We start from the raw sequence: 22,382 nt of genomic DNA on the forward strand, positions 1-22,382 counted from the left end.
ATTTTGATCAAGTGACAGTGGAGACATGGCGATAGATTGCCAAGTCAGGATGGTGAGTGACTTGGAGGGCAGACTTGTAGGAGGTGGGGTTCCCATTATGCGCTGCCCTTGTTCTTCGAGATTAAGGCAGTTGTGGGTTTTGAAGATATCGTCCAAGGAGCCTTTAATTTCTGCAGTAACATCTGGCAGACAGAACACACTGCTGTTACTGAGCATCAGTGGGAAGAGGGAATGGATGGCACCACATCCGCAAGCAATCGTGAGGGCTGTTTTGTCCTGGATGGTGTTGAGTTTCAGTGTTGTTGGAGGTGCATCCATCTAAGTAAAGGGGAATATTCCACCACACTCCTGGCTTGTGCCTTGTAGATGGCAGACAGGCTTTGGGGAGTCAGAAGTAAGAGTTACACACTGCAGTATTCCTAGCCCCGGACCTTCATTTTTAGCTACACTATTTACACGGGAAGCCCAGTTGAGTTTCCAGTCAACGGTAACCCCGACGATGTTCATATTGGACACTGAGGGGCTCTTACTGGATTGTATCTTATTAGAAATGTTCACAGTCTGACACTTACGTGGTGCAATGTCACTTGTTAGTCCAACGCTAGATGTTATCCAGACCTTGTTGCATTTGAACATGGACTGCTTCACCAGGAGTCACAAATTGTGCAGAACATTGCAGTGAACATCCCAACTTCTGGCCATATAATGGAGAGAAGAACCTAGGACACTATCCTAAAGAACTCCTGTAGGGGTGTCCTGGAGCCGAGATAGCTGATCTCCAGGAACCACAACCATCTTCCTATGTGCCAGGTACAACTCTAACCAGCGAAGAGTTTGCCCCCACATGCTCACTGATACTAGTTTTGCAAGAGCTCCTTGATGCCACACTCCATTGAATGCAGCCTTGATGTCAAGTACTGTCAATGCTCACCTCCCCTGTCAATTCAGCTCTTTTGTCCATGTTTGTATCAAGGCTATAATGAGGTTAACAGCTAAATTGTTACCTATGAAACATAGGCTAAATGCTGCTTAATAGTACTGTCATGATTGTTGATGCAAGTTTGCCAGGCTAAATTTAATAAAATATCTGGGATTCAAATTGTGCGATAGTAACATCAAATGGGGTCATAACTCTCAAAGTAAAATTTAAGATGCCTGCACAATTTCCATAAAAGCAAAGGTTACATTCACACAATTAAACTTCAAGTGCCACTTTAAATTAAAAGCAGACAACTCAAACTGGAATATGGCACAGAGGCATGGATACAAACAGGAAGGCGGTGGAAATGATTCTGAAATTGTACTGAACAAAAACAGTGTAAGCATGATATGGATCACCATCTTCTGTACACTGGTTGTTGTAATCTATGAAAAGAAGAGTGCTTCTCCTGCCACTGCACTGGCATAAGACATCTTAAGTGTCAACGTGCAATTGGAACTGGAAGATGGCATCAGTTCCACCCATACATTAATGCACATTAATTATCAGTCCATTCTCCTGCATTCTGCTTCACTCAACAATCCGCTCTCCTCTGGCTGCAGTTCAAGTCAGCCGCCTAAAACTGATCCCCTTGTCACTTTATGTAGCGGCCCACTCTCTCCACTTTGGCCCCTTGACTTCACTCTACGGTCCATTCTCACCTACAAGGCCTTCTCACTGCACTTGCCAATCTGCTCCTCACTCATCTTGCATCCAGACCCTTGACTCAACAGCACGTGCTCCCCTTTGACATAGGCAGCAACTCTCACTACCCTTCAACTCCCTCATAGCATCACTTGGCAGCCCATTTGACTTGGTCTCCCACATGACACTTCAACACGCTTTCCCTTCCCAGTGCAAGCTCCTCAATAACTTCAACAGGCAACACACTCCCTCTCCTTTGGCACTTCCCTACTCTCAATGTCAATCCCTCCTTGGGAAATGGAACAGAAAGGCACCATAACAGTGACAGGTTGGAACAGGCAGAAAAGTGCTTATACTCACTTTGAATTTAGGAGAATGAGGGGCGATTTATTTGAAATACAAGATCCTGAGGGGGCTTGACAGGTTAAAATGAGGAGAGGTTATTTCCTCTAGTGGGAGTTCCAGGACCAGAGACATAATTTCAGGACAAAAAAAGAGTCACCCATTCAAGACAGAGAGGATGATTCTGTGGAATACTTTGCCAGAGGGAGCTGGCATAGTTGAATTGTTAAGTATATTCAAGGCTGAATTAGGCAGGATTCCTAACAATTAAAAAGAAAATCATGTGCAATGGGGAGAAAGGTAGGAAAGTGGAATTGAAGATAAGATCAGCCACCACCTCACCAAATGGCCTACTTCTGCTCTTAAACAACAAAATGTGAGGCTGGATGAACACAGCAGGCCAAGCAGCATCTCAGGAGCACAAAAGCTGACGTTTCGGGCCTAGACCCTTCATCAGAGAGGGGGATGGGGGGAGGGCTCTGGAATAAATAGGGAGAGAGGGGGAGGCGGACCGAAGATGGAGAGAAAGGAAGATAGGTGGAAAGAGTATAGGTGGGGATGTAGGGAGGGGATAGGTCTGTCCAGGGAAGACGGACAGGTCAAGGAGGTGGGATGAGGTTAGTAGGTAGATGGGGGTGCGGCTTGGGGTGGGAGGAAGGAATGGCTGAGAGGAAGAACAGGTTAGGGAGGCAGAGACAGGTTGGACTGGTTTTGGGATGCAGTGGGTGGAGTGGAGGAGCTGGGCTGCTTGTGTGGTGCAGTGGGGGGAGGGGACGAACTGGGCTGGTTTAGGGATGCAGTTGGGGGAAGGGGAGATTTTGAAACTGGTGAAGTCCACATTGATACCATTAGGCTGCAGGGTTCCCAGGCGGAATACGAGTTGCTGTTCCTGCAACCTTCGGGTGACATCATTGTGGCACTGCAGGAGGCCCATGATGGACATGTCATCTAAAGAATGGGAGGGGGATGGAAATGGTTTGCGACTGGGAGGTGCAGTAGTTTGTTGCCAACTGAGCGGAGGTGTTCTGCAAAGCGGTCTCCAAGCCTCCGCTTGGTTTCCCCAATGTAGAGGAAGCCACACCGGGTACAGTGGATGCAGTATACCACATTGGCAGATGTGCAGGTGAACCTCTGCTTAGTGTGAAATGTCATCTTGGGGCCTGGGATAGGGGTGAGGGGGCCCTGCAGCCTAATGGTATCAATGTGGACTTCACCAGTTTCAAAATCTCCCCTTCCCAACTGCATCCCTAAACCAGCCCAGTTCGTCCCCTCCCCCCACTGCACCACACAACCAGCCCAGCTCCTCCACTCCACCCACTGCATCCCAAAACCAGTCCAACCTGTCTCTGCCTCCCTAACCTGTTCTTCCTCTCACCCATCCCTTCCTCCCACCCCAAGCCGCACCCCCATCTACCTACTAACCTCATCCCGCCTCCTTGACCTGTCCGTCTTCCCTGGACTGACCTATCCCATCCCTACCTCCCCACCTATACTCTCTACACCTATCTTCTTTTCTCTCCATCTTCGGTCCGCCTCCCCCTCTCTCCCTATTTATTCCAGAACCCTCACCCCATCACCCCCTCTGATGAAGGGTCTAGGCCCGAAACGTCAGCTTTTGTGCTCCTGAGATGCTGCTTGGCCTGCTGTGTTCATCCAGCCTCACAATTTGTTGTCTTGGATTCTCCAGCATCTGCAGTTCCCATCATCTCTGATACTTCTGCTCTTATGTTTTATTAGGTTTAATAGTCTAGTCTAATCCAATGACCTCCTGATATTTCACCCAAAGATGGCTAAGCAACATGATATGCGCTGTAGGACGTGCTGGGAGACAGAACACCATAGAAACTAAGCCAGTAAAGCCAAGCTGTTCTCAACGCACTTCAAAATTGCTTTACACCAGGACTGATATACTAGTTGACACTTACCCCTCCCTAGTCTCAAGATATTCAATGGAACTTATAGTACCTACAAATGGTTAATGCAGCAATTATTGGGAATGCAACCAAAGTTCCTGTGACTTGCATAACTTAATGGGATCCCAAGCAGGTCACTGAGAAAAGCTTTGAAAAAAACCACCACCACAGAGGAATCTCAATGTATTGCAGAGTTATACAATTTGGATGTGAACTTGTGACTTGCAAGTCAATGACCTCTTTCTCATTGGTTCATATCCTGGCGATATCAGAGTCCAGAAAATTGTTCTCCCTCACCTTCATTGTGATAAACTATGAAGATCACCATTTGGGATAACAAGGTGTAGAGCTGGATGAACACAGCAGGCCAAGCAACATCAAAGGAGCAGGAAAGGCGACGTTTTGGGAGAAGTGTCCAGACCCAACAGGTCAGCTTTCCTGCTCCTCTGATGCAGCTTGGCCTGCTGTGTTCATCCAGCTCTACATTTTGTCATCTCTGATTCTCCAGCATTGGCACTTCTTACTATATCCAGATCACCATTTGATTTTTTTTTAAACAATGCAAAAGGATATATCATGGTTATCCATTCAAAAATTCATATACAGAATGTAAATTATTTTACTCTGACTTTCCAATAGCCATGAGAAACCAGAAGCAATACTCAATAACTAATCGCATGTAATTATTAAAATTTTACAAAGCGTCTCAAGGGATCTTCTGGGGTTTTCAAGATTTCAAGTATGAGCAATAAACAAAGGAGGCCACCTTCTATAATAATGCTGTCTGCCTTTACAAGATCTTTTGATTTCTCTCTGAATGTATCTGATATACTTTAAATGTTGTTTAAAAGCAGAGTATTTTCAACAAGCAAAAGACAATGTCAGCAATAATAGATATCTGGGACTATAATGACTTAATTTCCATGCTGTTTCCTCACAGTGGAGAGGAAGAATTTGTGTTGATCATAAATGGACAAAAACTTTACAACGTTATGTTGTTTTTATTTATTGCACACTGTTGATAATATGGGCCAAACCCGACTTACTGACAAGTATACATGAATAGGGGAAGTACGTCAACTTCAGTAAGGAATGCTTATAAGCAGAAACCACAATACATACAGCCACACCCACACACAGGTGAAACTGTTTTACAAGAAAAAATCCGAGAGGATCACAAAGATTAGGCCATCTTCACATATTTTTAAACAACAGAAATGGACATTACTGAAAACAGACATGTTGCTAAAACATACTGTCTTGCACAGGTCACAGCGAGCACAAGAAGGTTAAACTTAAGACAATCACAAATTATACTCAAAAAAAGTGTTAATTGGCTGACAGATTGTCATGGAGAAGGCAACGGTGAATTACAGACTCCCCAGTTATATTCAAGGTTTATGGGGGTAGTGGACCAATTAGACCCTAAATTCCAGTGACTAAAATTTCCAGGATAATGACTACTGGGGGGAAAAGTCACCCCATATATACACAAGGGCATCCAAAGGAAATCCTGAGCATGATGGTGCTTTCTCACATTTGTTGGATGAGTTCATAACATGACCAGTGGCAGGGAATATCAGAGAGAACCAGTGTGCAGTAGCAGCAGTGTACTGCAAGATGCACTGTAGCTTCTCACCAAGGCTCCATTAACATCATCTCCCAAACCCATGACCTCACCTGCCTAAAAGGAGCAGATGCTCAAGAACATCATACTTTCAATCCACACATTACCCAAACATAACTGAAACTATAACCATTCCTTCATTGTTACTTGGTCAAAGTCCTGGAACTCCCTTCAAAGCAGCACAATGGCTACACCTCAAAAGGACTAAAAGAATTCAAGGCAGTACTGCATCAGCACTTTTTCAAGTTTAAGGAATGGTAATAAACGCTGGCCGAGCCACTGGAGCACAGATCCCAAGAATAAATAGTTAAATTGTTATGCAACAGTACAGAATAGCATGGATAAGTAACACTATGTTGAAGCAAAACCATATGAAGTTCAATGAGGGCTCACAATAAAAGTTGTTTATCAATGTGTGTAGTTTCTTTTTCATATTCCTTACAGTACTAAAGGATGCATGCCAGTACCTGCAAAGGAGTATTAACATGAAGCAACTTTCCTTTTGTAAAAATAGCAGTTTATAAATGGATCCAACTAAAGCTCGTGGTTCACTTTTAAATGTTTTGCTTTAATTAAGGTGTTATGTTATTACATGTTTTTGTCTTTAAATTGTAAATTAAAATTCAAGTTAAAAGCAGAATTGGGCCGGACTTTGCTCTCAGTGCTTAGTAAACAAATAGAAAGAATTGGTCATCACATTTGTCCATAAATTTGACAGAATTTTGATCAGCACCTCACGTGACTAGAATGCCTTTCCAACGAAGCACCTTCCATATGAGATCGGGAACCTGTGTAAACAGAAACAAGAAACTGTCCATGTCCTCAGACTCAAGAGCTGACAACAGTTAATCAACTCAGAGTCTAAATATGGTTGCATCTGGTGGAAAATGTATTTCATGTTAAATCCAGGATTAAGGCAGAAGCAAGAGAAATAAAAAGGAAAAAAAAAGTTTACTTCCATTTCTAAATCTCTCACAATAATCATGACCTGAAAGAAATGAAACAATATTGGTAAAAGTGAATCTTCAGTATCAAAAAACACTGATTAGCAATAGTGGAAAAACGAACAAAAAGACACGTAGAAAATGGGAGTGGGCCATTCAACTGCTCCATCATTCAATGTGATAACATCTGGTCAATCTGCTCTATCCTGTTATTTCTTTCCCCCCCAGATGCTTTGAATTCTTTAGCCCCAAGAACTATCGTTAAATCCTTCTTGAAAACCTTCAATGCTTTTGACCTCAACTCCTTTCTGTGGCAGGAGAAACTTCTCATCTCAGTCCTAAATAGCCTACTCCATGTCTGTAGACTTAACCTGACTCCAGACTCCAAGGATTTGTAACATCCTTCCTGAATTTACCGTGTCTAGTCCTGTTCGAATTTCATAGGTTCAATGAGATTCCTCCCCACCTAACTTTTCTAACTCAGGTGAATAGTCCTAACTGATGGAGTCACTCTTCATACGTCAGGTCTGCCACCCCATGGATCAGTCAGTCAGTCTGATAAACATTCACAGCCAACATTCTTTCTCAGATAAATACCAAATCTGCACAAATTCCATATATGATCTCACCAAGGCCTTGTATAATTACAGCAAAGCATCCCCACTCCTATACTTGAATCATCTCACTACAAAGGCAAACTTACCATTTACCTTCTTCAATGTTGTGCATGTATACCTACTTTCAGCAACTGGTGTACAAGGACACCTGGGTCTTATTGCACCTTCCCCTTTCCCAATCGATCATTATTCTGACAATAAAATCTGCCTTCCTGTTTTTGCTACTAACATGGATAATTTCAGTTATTCACATTATACTTTGTCATGCATCTGCCCACTAACTCAACTTGTCTAAATCTCACAAGCGTTTCTCCATCCTCCTCACAGTTCACTCACCCACCAACTGTGTCCTTCCTACAAGGTAACTTTTTTTGGGCCATTTAGTGGGTATATAACACAAATACTGCAACTTTACACCATTCACATGTTAGTATACACTGTGTGTATAAGGTACCACTGTTGTATGGCTTCTGAAAGGGCAAGACAGCTGAGGCATCAACTTGCTGATTTTCTCATTTGATGACCTCTGTGGTCACCAAGGGTTTACATTTCATGCTTCAACAATAGAGTGCCATTAGCCTCATTTATACAGCAAAACAGAATCTAGTGTTAGACACATTTCAGCAGTGCAAAATTCAATTTGTCCCAAAAAGCAAACAAAAGCTAATCCACAAATGGTCATGACACCAAACCCATTAATCTACTGCAATCATTACACACTATATCTTTTATTTAAAATGCCTGGGTTAATTTTTGAAAATGGGTCAACACCATTTAATATAAACCTAACTCCAAAGTGCTAGTTGACTAACTTAAATTGCCACGGGATTGTACAGTAAAACCACAAACCACATGACATTCTAATTCTTAGGGATATTGATTATAATCATTTGTTTTCTAAAAATAAATTAGATAGCAGACATTCATTTTGGTTAGACTATTTGCCTTGCTCATTTTAACAACACCTCCATCACCTTAATATCCATTTCATTCCTTCTCCTTGGCCATCAAGGTTTTTCATATTGATGCATAAGAAATATTTCTATTAACTCTTTTATGTTACTGTTTAGTGTCAAATAATTAGAAGTCATGGGTGAATTCAAAGAGCTCAGATACTTATCACAAGTTTTTTTTGTGACTGATGGTCAATTAATACACAAAAGCCTATAAATTCATCCACAGTTTGAAGACAGAAGCTATGTATAGACGTCCAAGGAAATTTCCTGATGTACAGAAATTTTGCTCTGGAAAATGACTGGAATTGAAAGATGAAACTTGCAATGCAATTCATAGTATGAACAGAGAAAAAGAGAACAGAAAAGGCACAAGGTGCAGGTATCTTTTTGAAAAAAAAATTTGACCACTTAGGTCTTGTCAAACAGTTCGTAGAGCAGGCTCACAAAAACTGAAACCAGGAGCAAGAGCAGATCATTTGCCCACTCTGCCTACCGTGGCATTCAACATATCATGGCTGATCAATCTACTTTAATGCCATAAATTGCACTTGCCCATACCCCTTGACACATTTCACCTCTAGAAATCTATTTCTTCCTTAAAAGGATTCAGTGATGACCTGGCCAGTCTTCTGTGGTAACAAATTCCACAGGCTGACCACCCTAAGTTCAGAAATTTCTTCTACTCAGTCCAAAATGAGTATACTGAAATTATGATCCCTTATTTTGGACAAGGGGAGGCAGTTTCTGCAAATAGTCCATCCAATCTTGTCAGAGTTTTATGCATTTCAATGCAATCTGTCATTTTTCTAAATTCTCTAGTGAATATAAGCACAGTCTACTTCTCCTCTTAAGGCAAACCTGCCATCCTAGGAATCTGTCTGGTAAATTTTCACTGCAGTCCCTGGCTAGCAAATACATCCTCTCTGAGGAAAGGAAGTCAAAACTGCTCATAATACTCTTGGTGTGGTCTCACGAAGGCCCTACGCAGCAACTGTTATATTTCTTGCTCCTAGAACTAAGCTCTCTTGCAATGGACGTGTAACGTACCACTTACATTGTAACTGCTGGTACACCAAACGCAAATTTCTACAGGAAGACAGCCCAAAACGGTTTTGATATAATTGAATCTAGAAGCAGAGATGAAGGTTTCGGGACCAGATATGATGGAACCAAGACAAGAAATGGCACAACGATGTCAGTAGGTGCCTCTTTTGGTGGCGCAGATATTGGATCAGTAGCTGATTTCAGGATCAATTTCACACCAAGGCTGGAAACTGCCTAATTTTGCCTCCGGTAGTGGCCTGAGAAAGGGGCAGAGTTAGTAGCTGGAGAAACTAGTCAGTGACAGAACTGAAGCAAATTTTTTCAACTTTCCAATATCCATCACTTTAACCTTTTCCAAAATTAGCTGAAGAAATTACATCTTGTCTGACATTCCATACTGGATGCGACAACTTGTAGGGAATAGAGTGTTTGAAAAAAGTGGCAGATTGTGGACTGCTTGGCAAAATGGAGATAGTAGTTGCTTTTTGGGGGAGGTGTGGGGGTGGGAGAAGTGAAGAAGAGCATGAGGGTAATAAAAGGACACCACAGATATAAAAATTTGCTTACATCAGGTAAAAAAAGCTTTAGTTGCTTATACAATTAAATGGTGCTGTTCCTTTAATGCCAACTGTCTGACAAGTGAGTACCAACAACAAGCCTATATATGTAATGCCTGAATTGCAATTGGTTGGCCTATGAGCTTAGTGCAATAATAATTGAACCGAATCTTGCTGTAGAAACACCAGAATGTAGTTTATATTGGTGTACAGAGACAGATTAAAACAGCACCAGCTTAAATTGGGAGTCAACAGAAAGTCAAATTCCAAACACTGTAGACTGCAGTAGCCCGACATGTAGGATTAAACACAACTGCCTCAAAGATTGTTCTTCATGTATATATTCAGAAACTTCCAAATAGAAAAAGTCCAAATATTGAAAAAGCTCAATACAAATCTGTTAGATATTCTCATTTCTACTGGAAAGAGGGGAAACATTTTATACCAGTAAAGTGGGTTAAGGTGCTAAGCGCCAACTTGCCACATAAGTAACACTAGACTGATCAACAGAAAATCACTGCACTTTACACTCAATTAAAAAGCTAAAATTAATTTTCAAATCATAATTTCTTAATATCACCGTGAAAAATATCCATTTTAGATTAAGCACAAATTTCAGCTAACAGGCCTTACTGCAATTCATGAAACCCAAATAACCACATCCTGTGGAGTTAAAGCTTTTTGTGTTTATTCAAATAAGCTTGAAAATGTCATGAACTGTTCTGCATCAAAAATCTAGATATGGGGCAGATCATCAGGACAAAGGGGGATGATCATTTAGGACTAATACAATAAGAACTTTCTTCACTCAGATTTGCAAATCTTTGAAATTCTCACCCAAGAGGGCTGATGATATTCAAGGGCAAGATAGTTAGATTTTTGGTCTCAGAGATCAAGGGATATGGGGGAAGGGTAGGAAAGCAGGGTTAAGTAAATCAGATATGATTGTACTGAATGCCAGAACAGGGCAAAGAGATTTATTAGAATTACATCAGAGATTAAAACGTTGAATAATGACTGTGGGTCATTATTTAGAGCAAATTCTCCCGAATATTAAAATTTGAGGCGAGCTATTTGCAGTGTTTAAAATAATCAAAGGAATTCAGGAGGATACAGGAAAAAGTAGTTCATCCAATGATAGAATGCAGAGCAAGGGAAGGCAATCATAAAATTAGAATTAAGCCATTCAGGAGTAAAATCAAGAAGCACTTTTTTAAAAATGTTAGTAGTAGCAAAATGTAATACCCTTGCCCTGCAAAGGTTGTGCATACTAGGTCAAGTAAAACGTACAGTACTCGGATTCAGATTTCTGATGCAAAAGAGCATCAAGCGACATGGAACAAATGAAGGAAATTAGAGGGCAGGTCCTGATCAGCCATGACCCGATTTAAAGGTAGATCTGGCTCGAGCCGCTGAATAACATTTTACAGGTGCTATGAAATTACACAATGTTATTTTAAACACTATTACATCCAAAGTTCTAAAAATTCCCAGGGTTTGTTAATACACTGGAATGCAGAATGCTAGTGAGACGCCCAGAGATTTCAAAAAGTTAAAAAAAGTTCACAGATCCTTTTCCACATCCTAACTATAAGTAGTTCTGCTATAACACATGTTTCATTAACACGAATTGGCTGTAATGCAATTGATAAATAGTGGGCACTGTTTGGATAACGAGAACTTTCTGCTGGATAGGTAGTGATTTCCCTACAACATGTTTCTCTAAGGAGATTTTCTATAGTGCGAGGTCATACAAGAAAGCAACTATCGCATTACAGGAGAACTACCTGTAAAAAAGCGTTTTTATGCCAGTTCTTAGCTTCAGAAACTCACCCAGAGCCAGGATCTTCCAAATGTGTTATCTTCACTTTCACTGCTACTTTCTCCAGAACAATCAAAATCCTCTTTATACAAATACATTTAAAAAGAGTAGTTCCCTCCTAAACTTCAAAAATCCTTGTCTATCATAAAAAAATTTCCAATCGTTTGGGCTCACCAGAACAGAGAATGAATTCAAGGAATCCAAGTGTAGCAAACTCACTGTTATAAAGTAAGCTACCGATAACCACATTGCTTTTGTTTAATTGGCAGCTTGAAAAACAAAACAAAAACGTTCACTAACCAACAGCAACTGAAAATCTGCCACAACCTCTCATCAGAAAGATAAAGGTATATGGTCAAAGGCTGCTCAAAGTTTCAAATGATAACCAACACTTCTTCATTAGCAAGACCATAAGATCTGATGTCAGAAATTGACAAGATCCGTTAATAATTAGATCAAGTCACATGTCTTTCACAAATCAATAGAACAAATCCATTGATGTTACCGATGAGTTTTGAACTCGTGTTACTTCTGACCTATGTGCTTTCTTCCTCATGTAAAACACACTGTTGAAATAATCTAACACCACAGTAAAGGGCAGGAACAATGGAAGTGTAGCTGAGTTACTCACAGACAGCCAAACAGAAGTGATAGACTGATCTGTTTCTGTACTGTTAGGAAACCCAACTTTGTCATATTTTGTAAGAAGCATTTGGTAAATCTTTACAAAGGTTTGTTCCTTTGATTGGAACAATGAGAGATTATAAAGACAAACACCAAGGAAAAGACAAACAGAAGTATCAGACCAAGAGCATCTGAAGTATTAGAACAGACAGACATTCTCAAAATGAAGTGAATAATTCTTTGCTCTCTACTCTACACAGTATGGTCACCTTTGACACTGTTAAAAAGATTAAAACTGAATATTTGGATTGGACAGTCTTAACTGAATGAATTACCTACAAATTTAGGTGCATGCTCACATGGGTGGAAATGTGAGCCGAAGCTGCTGCAGAATATGGCCAAGCTATTCTAGCTCAGTCATCTTTCTGAGGGATTGCCACATCAGTGCAGTTGACGGGTTGGATTTTACAGTCAGTAGTGACAACATCATGCACAAGTGATTTCAAAGACAGATGTCTACAAAGATTTAGCCAACTCTGGGAGACAGATTTCTTTTTTGCAATTACAGTTTAAATCTGACACCAAATCAAAGGGACCTCTAGGCACCTAACAACAGTGATGTGAGCGTGCAGGTAAACAGCCACACACAAACATTCTCAGACTGCAACCCTAATAGCAAAACAACTTTCAAATTTTCTGGATAATATAATAAAACTATCAAATTAAAGTGATTTAGATATAAGCCAAAAAATTTTAAAACTCAGATCTTTAAAGTCATTTATCATGATGAAAGAAACTCATCACATATAAGTATAAAACTTTAGGGCCAGTTAGAAGTAATTTAAGACTTAATATACTTGAAAAAAAATACTTACACCTAATTCAACAAGCAAATCAAAAGTTTTTGTGCAGCAAGACTAACAGAGAAAGTTGAGGCATGTGTTAATTGGCTGATTGCTCAGCAATAACATACTGTAATCCTCAACATCACATTCACTGGATATCATCATTACTTTATGTAAAACAATGACAGTAAACACAGATCTGTTGTCATCATTAATGCAAAGTTCAGGTCACCGTTTCTTTTTGCATCAGTCTATAAAGGGAGATATAGTTGCCTGCTAAAGCCCACAGAACCATTTGAAAGAGAGAAAAAAAAAGAGTTCTAGTACATTGCAGAGTCAGTCTTCAATACATTTCCCCATTTGTTGTGCAAAAGATAACTTAGCTGGCAAGATCTCCTGCAAAACAATGACCACTTTCAAGTTATTTGGTCAACTTAATTAATGAATGTCACAAAATAAATATCAGGTCAACATTTCAAAATTATTTGTAGTTAGAGTTATGCATCACAGGTTTTATAGAGAGCTTACAACTGTCATTCTAAAGTTGATGGCAGAAACATGTTAAAAATGGCTAAGGAAAATACATTGAGCCAAAAACTACAGCCCATATACAGACCTTTTTTTTGAAAGGCAACAGAAAAGCACAGCAATTATAGATGGAGCTGCTGTAAGATCTAACCTCCATCGTACCTCAACTTCACTTTAGACTGGCATTCTGGTTAACAATAAGAGCTACTGAAATCCTAGAGAAAATTAACATTTTCATTAGTTTTTACTGGTAACTTCAAGAATGTGCTGAAACTTTCTCTATTCTTTTGCAGTTTACAGCAAATTCACTCAATATTCCTATGACTAGGGAAGTTTAGGCCACTACTATTTTGTTTAGGAAACTTGGGAATTTGCTTTTGCTCCACTTTGCTGAATATTCACCAATATTTTTTCTTGCTTCTTCCAAACACTATAAATTCAAACCTCTATCAAATAACTAAATAAAAACTCTTGATAGATCATTCAACTTGCAGTCTAACTCCCGGAATTTTGTAATTTTGTTTAGGGAAAACATAGTCTTCGTCAGAATCGTCGCCTGAGCTTCAATCCATCAGTCCATATCAACTTGAATCTCAAAAAAAAAAATCTGTTGGCTTATGGTTCAGCCATCACTGAAAATGTGACCTGTTACATCATTGCACCAGTTTTGATCATATTACCTGCCGTCTGAAACAGAGGAGAATAAAATGAAGAAAACAAAAGAAAGAACAGAAAAAAAAGAAAAGAGACACAGGAAAAAAAAGTGACAAAAATCATAATCCAATAATAGAAGCCACACACTCCAATGCAACGAACAACATAAGTTAGAAACTAAAGCCCAAGTGCATGCAGGCTACTGATTTTGCCACACACTTTCTGTTCTTATTATTTACTTTCACTGAAGAATCATAATTGTTAAACTCAGCAAGCTTCAAAGTCAAATCGTGCCAGAATTTTATGAATGTTAGAAGCAAAGGTCTGATTCTGTTAAATGATCATTCTATTATAATAGGTAATGTGCATTTTGCAGTATTAGTGAATACATGACCAGATTCCAGCTGGACCATGACTGCAATTTAGCAAGGAGTGCTCAGGGGTGGGGTTGGGGTTGGGGACAGAGGTGGTAGCAGCTGGCAGTCATGGTCCTAGTGGTGATTGGGGGATTCAGTATAGCAGCAGCCCAGGATTTTACAGTGGATTTTTAACTGCCTACCTTCTTCTAAGCGTTGAATTTAATAAGTGAGTCAGAACCCACTAAATTATCTGTCTTTCAGAGGGCTCCAGATGCAGAGGAATTTCACATCAGAAAATTCAATTTCCCAGGCAATCCTCACAGAGTCAGATGTATCAAGGATTCCTTGGTCTCAAAGTCAAGCTCTAATGACTTTGTGGCCATCAGAATATCTGGGCCATTATGACAAAACCTAATGATCATTGATAAAATAAAAACTGCTAACTTCAGAGACAGCAAACAGAAGTCCTAAGAGTTCCAAAGAAAGTCACTTTGGGCTCCAAACATTCGTAATCCTATTTCTCTCTTCACAGATGCTGTCAGACTAGCTATGTTTTTCTAGCACTGTTTTTATTTCAAATCCCTAGCATCCATTGTACTTGGCTTTTTAAAATAAAAAAAAAACTTATTAAACTTCATATCACTGTTTAGCATGTAGAATGTCACACCCAGGTCATAAAACCTGCCTAGGTGCAACAGAAGAATTTATGCTCTTTGTATCGGTGAAAGATCATCTTTGGTATAATCTGACTTTTTTAAAAAAAGGACATCCTCAGTTGGCATGCAGAGATAATGTCTATCTCAGTCAGCTGTCAAATGATGCTACTTTAAAACCAGTTAGTCAATAACAGTCATTTTTGAAAACAGCATAAATGCAAAAGTAAAGTAAACAAATTTAGACACTATTTTATCATCAAGCTTAACAAAACAATTTCTGTTAAACATTTCATTCAGTGGTAATAATTTAGTTCTTGATAAATTGAAAAAAAAATCATGCTAACAAATACAGCTGCACCACACTCAGAAACCTGAGACAAACTTACGTTGGTGCAAAATTTCGATCATCTCTCAGAACAATAATCGGTGGGACAGGAGGGTGTAAGAATCTAGATACAATCACACTGTTTTTATTTAGAGTAACAGCATTCCAAAAGTGGCCTAACCAATCTCCAGTACAGCTGCAAGAAGATTTTCCCAACTACTCTCCTCATTATTCAGGGGATGTGGGCATCACCGGCTGGGCCAGCATTTATTGCCTAACCCTAATTGCCACTGAAGATGGTGATGAGCTGCCTTCAAGCACTGCAGTTCATGTAGTGTTACAATATGTTAACTAATTTCCACAAGCCAATTAAGATTAAAATTTTTGGGAACTTTTGTTATTAAAAAGTATTTTAAGAATACAAATTGTAACACTGGGATCCCTATAGAATGGTGTGAAATCATAAATTCAAGCAGAGTTGAGAAAGAATTACCTGGACTTAACCTTAGTAGTGACTCTCAAAACTGCTTGTTGTCCTTCACCAATGAATTGAGAATTGGATGATACAATACAGTTCAGTTATGGCTGCTGCCTAAATTTAAACATCCTATAACCTCCAAAGTATTGGAGTATGAGTGAGAACATGCAGAAGTCATTTATAAACAGAATAATAACCTATTTTAATTTCCTTATTTGTATTTCATTGTAATATTTTGGCAATAATGCTAGGCAACAGACCACTGACAGCAAGTGTCATTAAATTAAAACTGGCAACCAGTCATATAATACATCAATGTCAAAATCTGAATGCCACTGGCCATGGTACTTCCCTAGGAAAACTATTCATGGTTTATGGTATGTTCAACAGCAGCATTTTAAATGGGAAAGCCTTAAATCACCAGGACCTGATTTAATGTAACTTGACATCAATAACTACTTGTCACTAGGGATACCAATTATTAACAAAAATAAGTGATCTTTTACTATTCTGTTAAGATTTGTAAACTGATGTAGATCTTTAGAGCAGCAAAAAGATAATATTCAGTATTGTGCTATTTGGGAACTTGGCTACATATTGTTGAGGTAACGCAACAAACATCAGGGACAGAGTTTTTAGTTGGCAGAGTTTGAGCATGATAAAATGACATACTTCAAAATGTGAAGAAATAGTACACCTAGCCTTAAACAAAAGTATTTTAGCTTCCAACTGTGAGATCTACTGTATTTTTTGATTTTTGTGTATACAAGCATATAAACTTACTATTGCCATAATATATATTTTAGACAGAAATGTACTATATTTTCCATTTAAAATAAACTGAAACCTCGAATTAAGTGTCTGTATTACAATCAGCTGGCAAATTATGACATTAAATTCTGCTTTTACAATAACTATCAATACTATATATTTGTATATAGAACCTTTCACAAATTCAGGAACCCCAAAACAGCTTCACAACCAGCAGTTAAAAGTAACCACACATTAACTCAACATGTGAAAATGTAGTGCAGCCTTGATTAGCAAGAGGATATTTCTCAACTCCAGAATTAAGTGAGATCTGATGAATGTGGAAATGCAAACGACACAACCTTTAAATGCAGGTTGTTGCACTTTCATAAAATTAAACAGCTCAAAACATAAAATAGAGCCCAAATCTAAACGCAGCAATAAATTTGAGCAAAATACAATTATTTTAATAATGGCAAGTAGTAGGATTTGTGACAAAAGCAAATTCTGGTATAAGACTGAAACATGTCACTTTAAAAACAAAGTCAGGAACGTAAGTATATACAGATTTTAGTTAAAAATATTATTAATGTCTTAATTAAGGAACTAATCACCTCAAGTTTACAGATTAAAATTTCCATCTTCTCAAGTATCAAGAACATCCCAAATGAGGATCCTTCATATAACAGCAGGCTTCAGTGGCTTAACAAGAATAGCCAAAAAAAAATCCTCAGGTCAATCTCAATTCTATCTTCAAGATTCACAATGCAAATATTTTTCCGTAGGAGTTCATTAGACAACAATCTAGCATAATTACAACTTATGACTGAAACAAACAATTTATGGTATCTTGGCTTGTCAAATTCTGGTAACCTTCCTAATGCATACACTGTGCACCAGTTTACAAATTTTGGCAGGCTAAACAAGCAAAGACAAATCTGCTTTGTCTTCACTCAATATAATTTGGAGCAGTACAAAACATTACAAGATCATTAAGTATAGTAAATTTTAGATAACTGCATTTGATCCTTCTTCAAAAATTCAATTTTTCCACCAAAGCTAGGCAGAACAGAAATCTACAGGTTTGATTATGGAAATATGCTCTCTTTTTAATCTCAAATACACTGTTGTCAAATGAAGGAGAAACTCAGTTAGACTGTCAACTCAATTGCTATCCAGCGATCCCTGCATAAAAGGATTAAATATCAGACAATACAAACAATGTTGGTGGTCCCATTAAACCTTAAAATCAGCAAGATTATTTTTCTCCTCCGATCCACTTACAAAAGACTCAATGCTAACTACCACGAACATGATTCTTTATCTTTTAAGTTTGGAAAACTTTTAAGAAAACAGGCAGTTGAGTGTCAGATTTTCTAATATTATTCTAACTCCCAAAATGCTCAGCTACTATTCAAGGATATCGATACTAGGCCTTGACAATAAAATTATAAAGTAAAATTTATTCAAAATTTGCAAAGAGACCATACAAGAAACTTTGAGTAATTCCAGTCTATTCCAAGTACTAGATTCCGTGCCAGTAATTTTGTCAGTATAAAATTCTCCAAGCAAATTTAATGACAAACTATAGTAAATAAAAACCCATTTAGCCAAAAAATCTGCTGCACAATTCAATAAGGTAATTCCAAATCAATCTGATTACAACCTTAATAGCAGTTTTTAATCTAAAACCTTATAATCCTCAACTCCCTCAAAAATCTGGCTTGTCAGCTCTGAATATATTCAGAGATCTGACTTCCATTGCCCTCTATGGAAGACAAATACCCTTACACAAGAAATTCATCCTCATTTCTGTCTTACATGGGAGATGCATTGTCTCTAAATAATCTTTAGTTATTGATTCTCCTGAGGGGAAACACCACCTACCATTTCAAACCCAGATTCTTATGCTTCAGTAAGATTGTATCTCATTCTTCTAAAGTCCTTAGCGCAGGCCCAACCTCTTAACAATTCCTCTAATGCAACTGTTATGACCCCAATTGACAGCAATACCAGACAAGTCAGATACCAGAGCAAAATCTTGGAAGTTTGCTTTTGTTTTACAATGGATATCAGTCACTGAGCATATTCAGAGGCTGCCAACGTACTAACAAAATAAAAAAGATTATTACACAAAAAAAACTATTACTTTTCGAACAGGAGTCAACTTCATCTCTTGACTCAGCAATACCCTTAGACTCAAACCATTGAGAAGTGTCACCTCTACCCTCCCTTTAGAGCTTCGTGCTCAGCTAGCATGCCTGTAATTAGTTTTGTTTAATTAATTTCTGCACCTACACAAGATGCTCTTCTTCAAACAATGGTGCTCCAGAGACCCTTAAAACAAGCTAACAACTCTGGGAAATTATGTAACATGGGTTCTCTGAACTCTTATTTAAAAAGTAAAAAAGTGCTGGAGTAACTCCAGTTTGGCAGCATGTGTGGACAAAGAGTTAAAATTCCAAGTCAGAATATTCTGATACCGAGTTTCCGTAAACTCATGTCTTGTGAGATATTTCCCTCTGACACCCCTACAGCCTTCTGCTTCTGGAGCTTTCTTTCCAGTGAGATTTAATTATCGCAGACTTCTCCCCAGGCCTTGTTTTGAATGGGTGGGACTAGGGCTCTTGTTTTTGGACACACAAGCGGGAACACTATCATTTAACCACAATCCCCTGAACTGCCCAGACATCACTGCACCGCATTGCCACTGCAAGACTCTTGTTACCTCAAACTATGGCATTTCCTAAGGTGAACAGTTGGAGTGCTGCAAGTCTTCCTGTTTGAGAGCTTTTACTAAAACTGCCCTACACAGCATCTGCAAAGAAGTCCTCACACCTGGGAACGCAGAACAACAATCAATACTAGGAATCCTGTTGCTTTCACCCCACAGTGTGGTAAGAGAGACACGCACAAAATCAACACTCAGGCCCAGTGGCGCTCCAAGATCACTACACAATATGAGCAAACGGTTCCGTTTTAGAGACTAAAGGTCAAATAAGATATTTCCATACTGACGTATTACAAAGTGAAAAATGCGATAAAATGATGAACTCCTCATACAGGAGGGGAATCAAGTCAGAAAGTGTTACTCTGCTTATCTATGAAGATAACGACCCTGATCAATTCAATCAGAAATCAAGATAAACCAATGACCACAGCGTATTCATAAAAGTCAAGATCTGCGGCATTCATAAAACTACTATTTAAATAATATGCTTAATTACTCGGCTCAGATCGCCTGACCTTTCACCCAATCACACCAATGAAGATTTTTTAAAAAGAAAGTCTTATTTCCAATAGGTCGAACTTAAACGAAACAATTTTCATTTTCTGAATTTAAAAAAAACTGAGACGATACCATCTTAACAACAGAGAAATACTGACTGACAGAAAAAAAGTAACGAGCAGTAGGTGCGCCTTGGCTCCAGCCGGAGGCAGCGGGAGCCCCCGTTGCAGAGAGCGTGCTCCTTGAGGCTGATTCAGGATGGCTGAGTTAGCACTGGGAGGGGGAGATAACCCACTAACAGAACACGTATATCAAAAAAACGTCTCATTTAAAACAAACCTCTGAAGTGAATTGAAAAGCGAAATTCAAGTGAACGACCAATCGCGCAGAATAATTTTTAAAAATGACAAAACGAAAGTGGCTGCTCCCGATGCGATGGTGGGGGCTGGAAGAGATGGTGAACCGTTAGCCCGACGAGCGCTCGAGAAGGAAAGGTTGTAGGGTGGAGCTTCTGACCTTCTCGGAGGTGAGGGTGAGGGTGAGGCGTGAGCGGCTGAATCCTGCCTCCTGCCACTACCCGTTCTCCTGGTTCACAGCCCCGGAGCCTTCACTCAACTGAAGTGAAAGTGAAGATATCCATCTCCAGCCGGATGCCGGCGTCTCCTGCTCACCGGCCGACTCCGTCGGTGCACGTGACCCTCCGCGAACCCCGAGCGCGCTGCCGCCGGCGCGCGAGGTGGTACGGGCTGCACGCGCGTGTGAGCACGAGCCTACGGTCCCTGCGCTGGAGCTGCGGTCGCGAGCGCCGGCTAGCAAGTCCTGGAAGGTTAAACTTCTTTAGAGACCAAAACAAACTGCAGGTGCTGGAATCCAAGGTGGACAAAAAGGAGGCTGGAACAGCACAGCAAATGAGGCAGTATCTGGAGGAAAGGAGTAGTCAGCGTTTCGGGTATTATTCTTGTTGAGGACATGAGTATGAACATGGGAGGTAGACTCAAATTTCGAAGGTTTGAAATGTACCTGTAGGCCTTGAGGAATGAGATGGTGACGAAGACAGGAGCTGAGGAAGGTTACGTGGCTGTAGAAGCGGGTTTGTTTCATGGTATAGCCCAAGAGTTGAAGGGGGTCATAGTAGTGAGAAAGGGACTCACTGAGTTCATGGCTGAGGGAGCAGAGAACTTCTTCAAAGTTGGCCTCATTTGAACGGACTTTGCAGCGGTAAAACTTGATTAGAGATAAAAAAAAAGTGCGGGTGCTGGAATCCAAGGTAGACAAACAGGAGGTTGGAAGAACGCAGCAGGCCAGCCAGTATTTGGAGGAAAGGAACAATGTTTCAGGCATTACCCTTTTTCAGGACCAGTTTTTAAAAATTAAACTTCCAACAGACAATTCCTCCTCCTTCTCCCTCCCACTCCTCCCCGGTATCTTCTGAAAAATAAAAACTGAAAGAACTGTGCATGCAGTTCTGAGAAAGGGTGACTTCCCCTGAAACGTTAACTCTGCTTTCTCTGTGCAGATGCTGTCACACCAGCTCAGCTCGTCCAGCAATTTCTGTTATCTTCTAAAAAAATACACGGCTTGTGTGGAGATCTGAAAGAAAAACAGAAAGTGCTGCAGAGACTCAGCTCATCAGTAGAAAGAGAAATGCAGTTAATGCTTCAAGTCTAACAACTTTTTTTTGGAAATCATCACTCATGTAGAACTCGAAACTATAACAAAGTTTGTAGCTGAATGAACACAGCAGGCCAAGCAGCAACTTAGGAGCACAAGAAGAGACGTTTCGGGTCTAGACCCTTCAGCTTTTCTAATGAATTGTCAAGACCCGAAACGTCAGCTTTTGTGCTCCTAAGATGCTGCCTGTGTTCATCCAGCTCCACACTTTGTTATCTCGGATTCTCCAGCATCTACAGTTCCCATTATCTCATATCTATAACTTTGTTTTTCTTTCTGCACGGATGCTGCCGGAGCAGCTGAGTTTATCCAGCATTTTTTTTCTACTTATTTTCTCTGGTGAAGTCCCCTACTTTAAGAAGGATACTTGGAATTGTGATGAATTTTTACAATGTGGAAATAGGCCCTTTGGCCCGTCCTGTCTAAACCAGTCATCAAACATACATTTATTCTAATCTCACTTTCAGCATTTGGCCTGTAGCATTTGATTGTCTGGCATTTCAAGTTTTTATCTAAATAGTTCTTAAATGCCTTGTGGGTTCCTGCCTTGATCACCCTGTTATGCAATGAGTTCTAGATTTAAACTGATTATTGGGGGTGCAAAAGGACAAGAACGAGCAGCAAATATAAGCAGGCACGTGCATTGGAAATTTAAACTAGAATAAATAAAAACAATAAAAAGTCAAAACTTAAGGCTCTATCCAAATGCACTCAATATTGGTAAGAAGATAAATAGGTTGTGGACAGAAGTAGAAATAAATGAATGTGACATGACAGCTATTTCAGAATTGTAGCTGCGGGGTGATCAGGACTTGGG

General features: G+C 39.6%; 1 protein-coding gene across 5 annotated transcripts in view; it reads right to left on the bottom strand.

Moving 5' to 3' along the window:
- lpin2 (lipin 2) overlaps positions 1–21,294 on the bottom strand; it is a 104,235-nt gene extending 82,941 nt beyond the window's left edge. For 3 of the 5 annotated variants that reach the window (XM_059646087.1, XM_048529363.2, XM_048529360.2), the window contains exon 1: positions 20,915–21,294. In XM_059646087.1, coding sequence (XP_059502070.1) covers positions 20,915–21,235 — 321 coding nt within the window. In that variant the 5' untranslated portion in view covers positions 21,236–21,294. The other 2 variants (XM_048529361.2, XM_048529362.2) reach the window with 2 other exon arrangements.
- Positions 21,295–22,382: the final 1,088 nt, after the last annotated feature.

The sequence above is a fragment of the Stegostoma tigrinum genome, chromosome 5 (assembly GCF_030684315.1).
Source record: "Stegostoma tigrinum isolate sSteTig4 chromosome 5, sSteTig4.hap1, whole genome shotgun sequence".
Taxonomy (NCBI): Eukaryota; Metazoa; Chordata; class Chondrichthyes; order Orectolobiformes; family Stegostomatidae; genus Stegostoma; species Stegostoma tigrinum.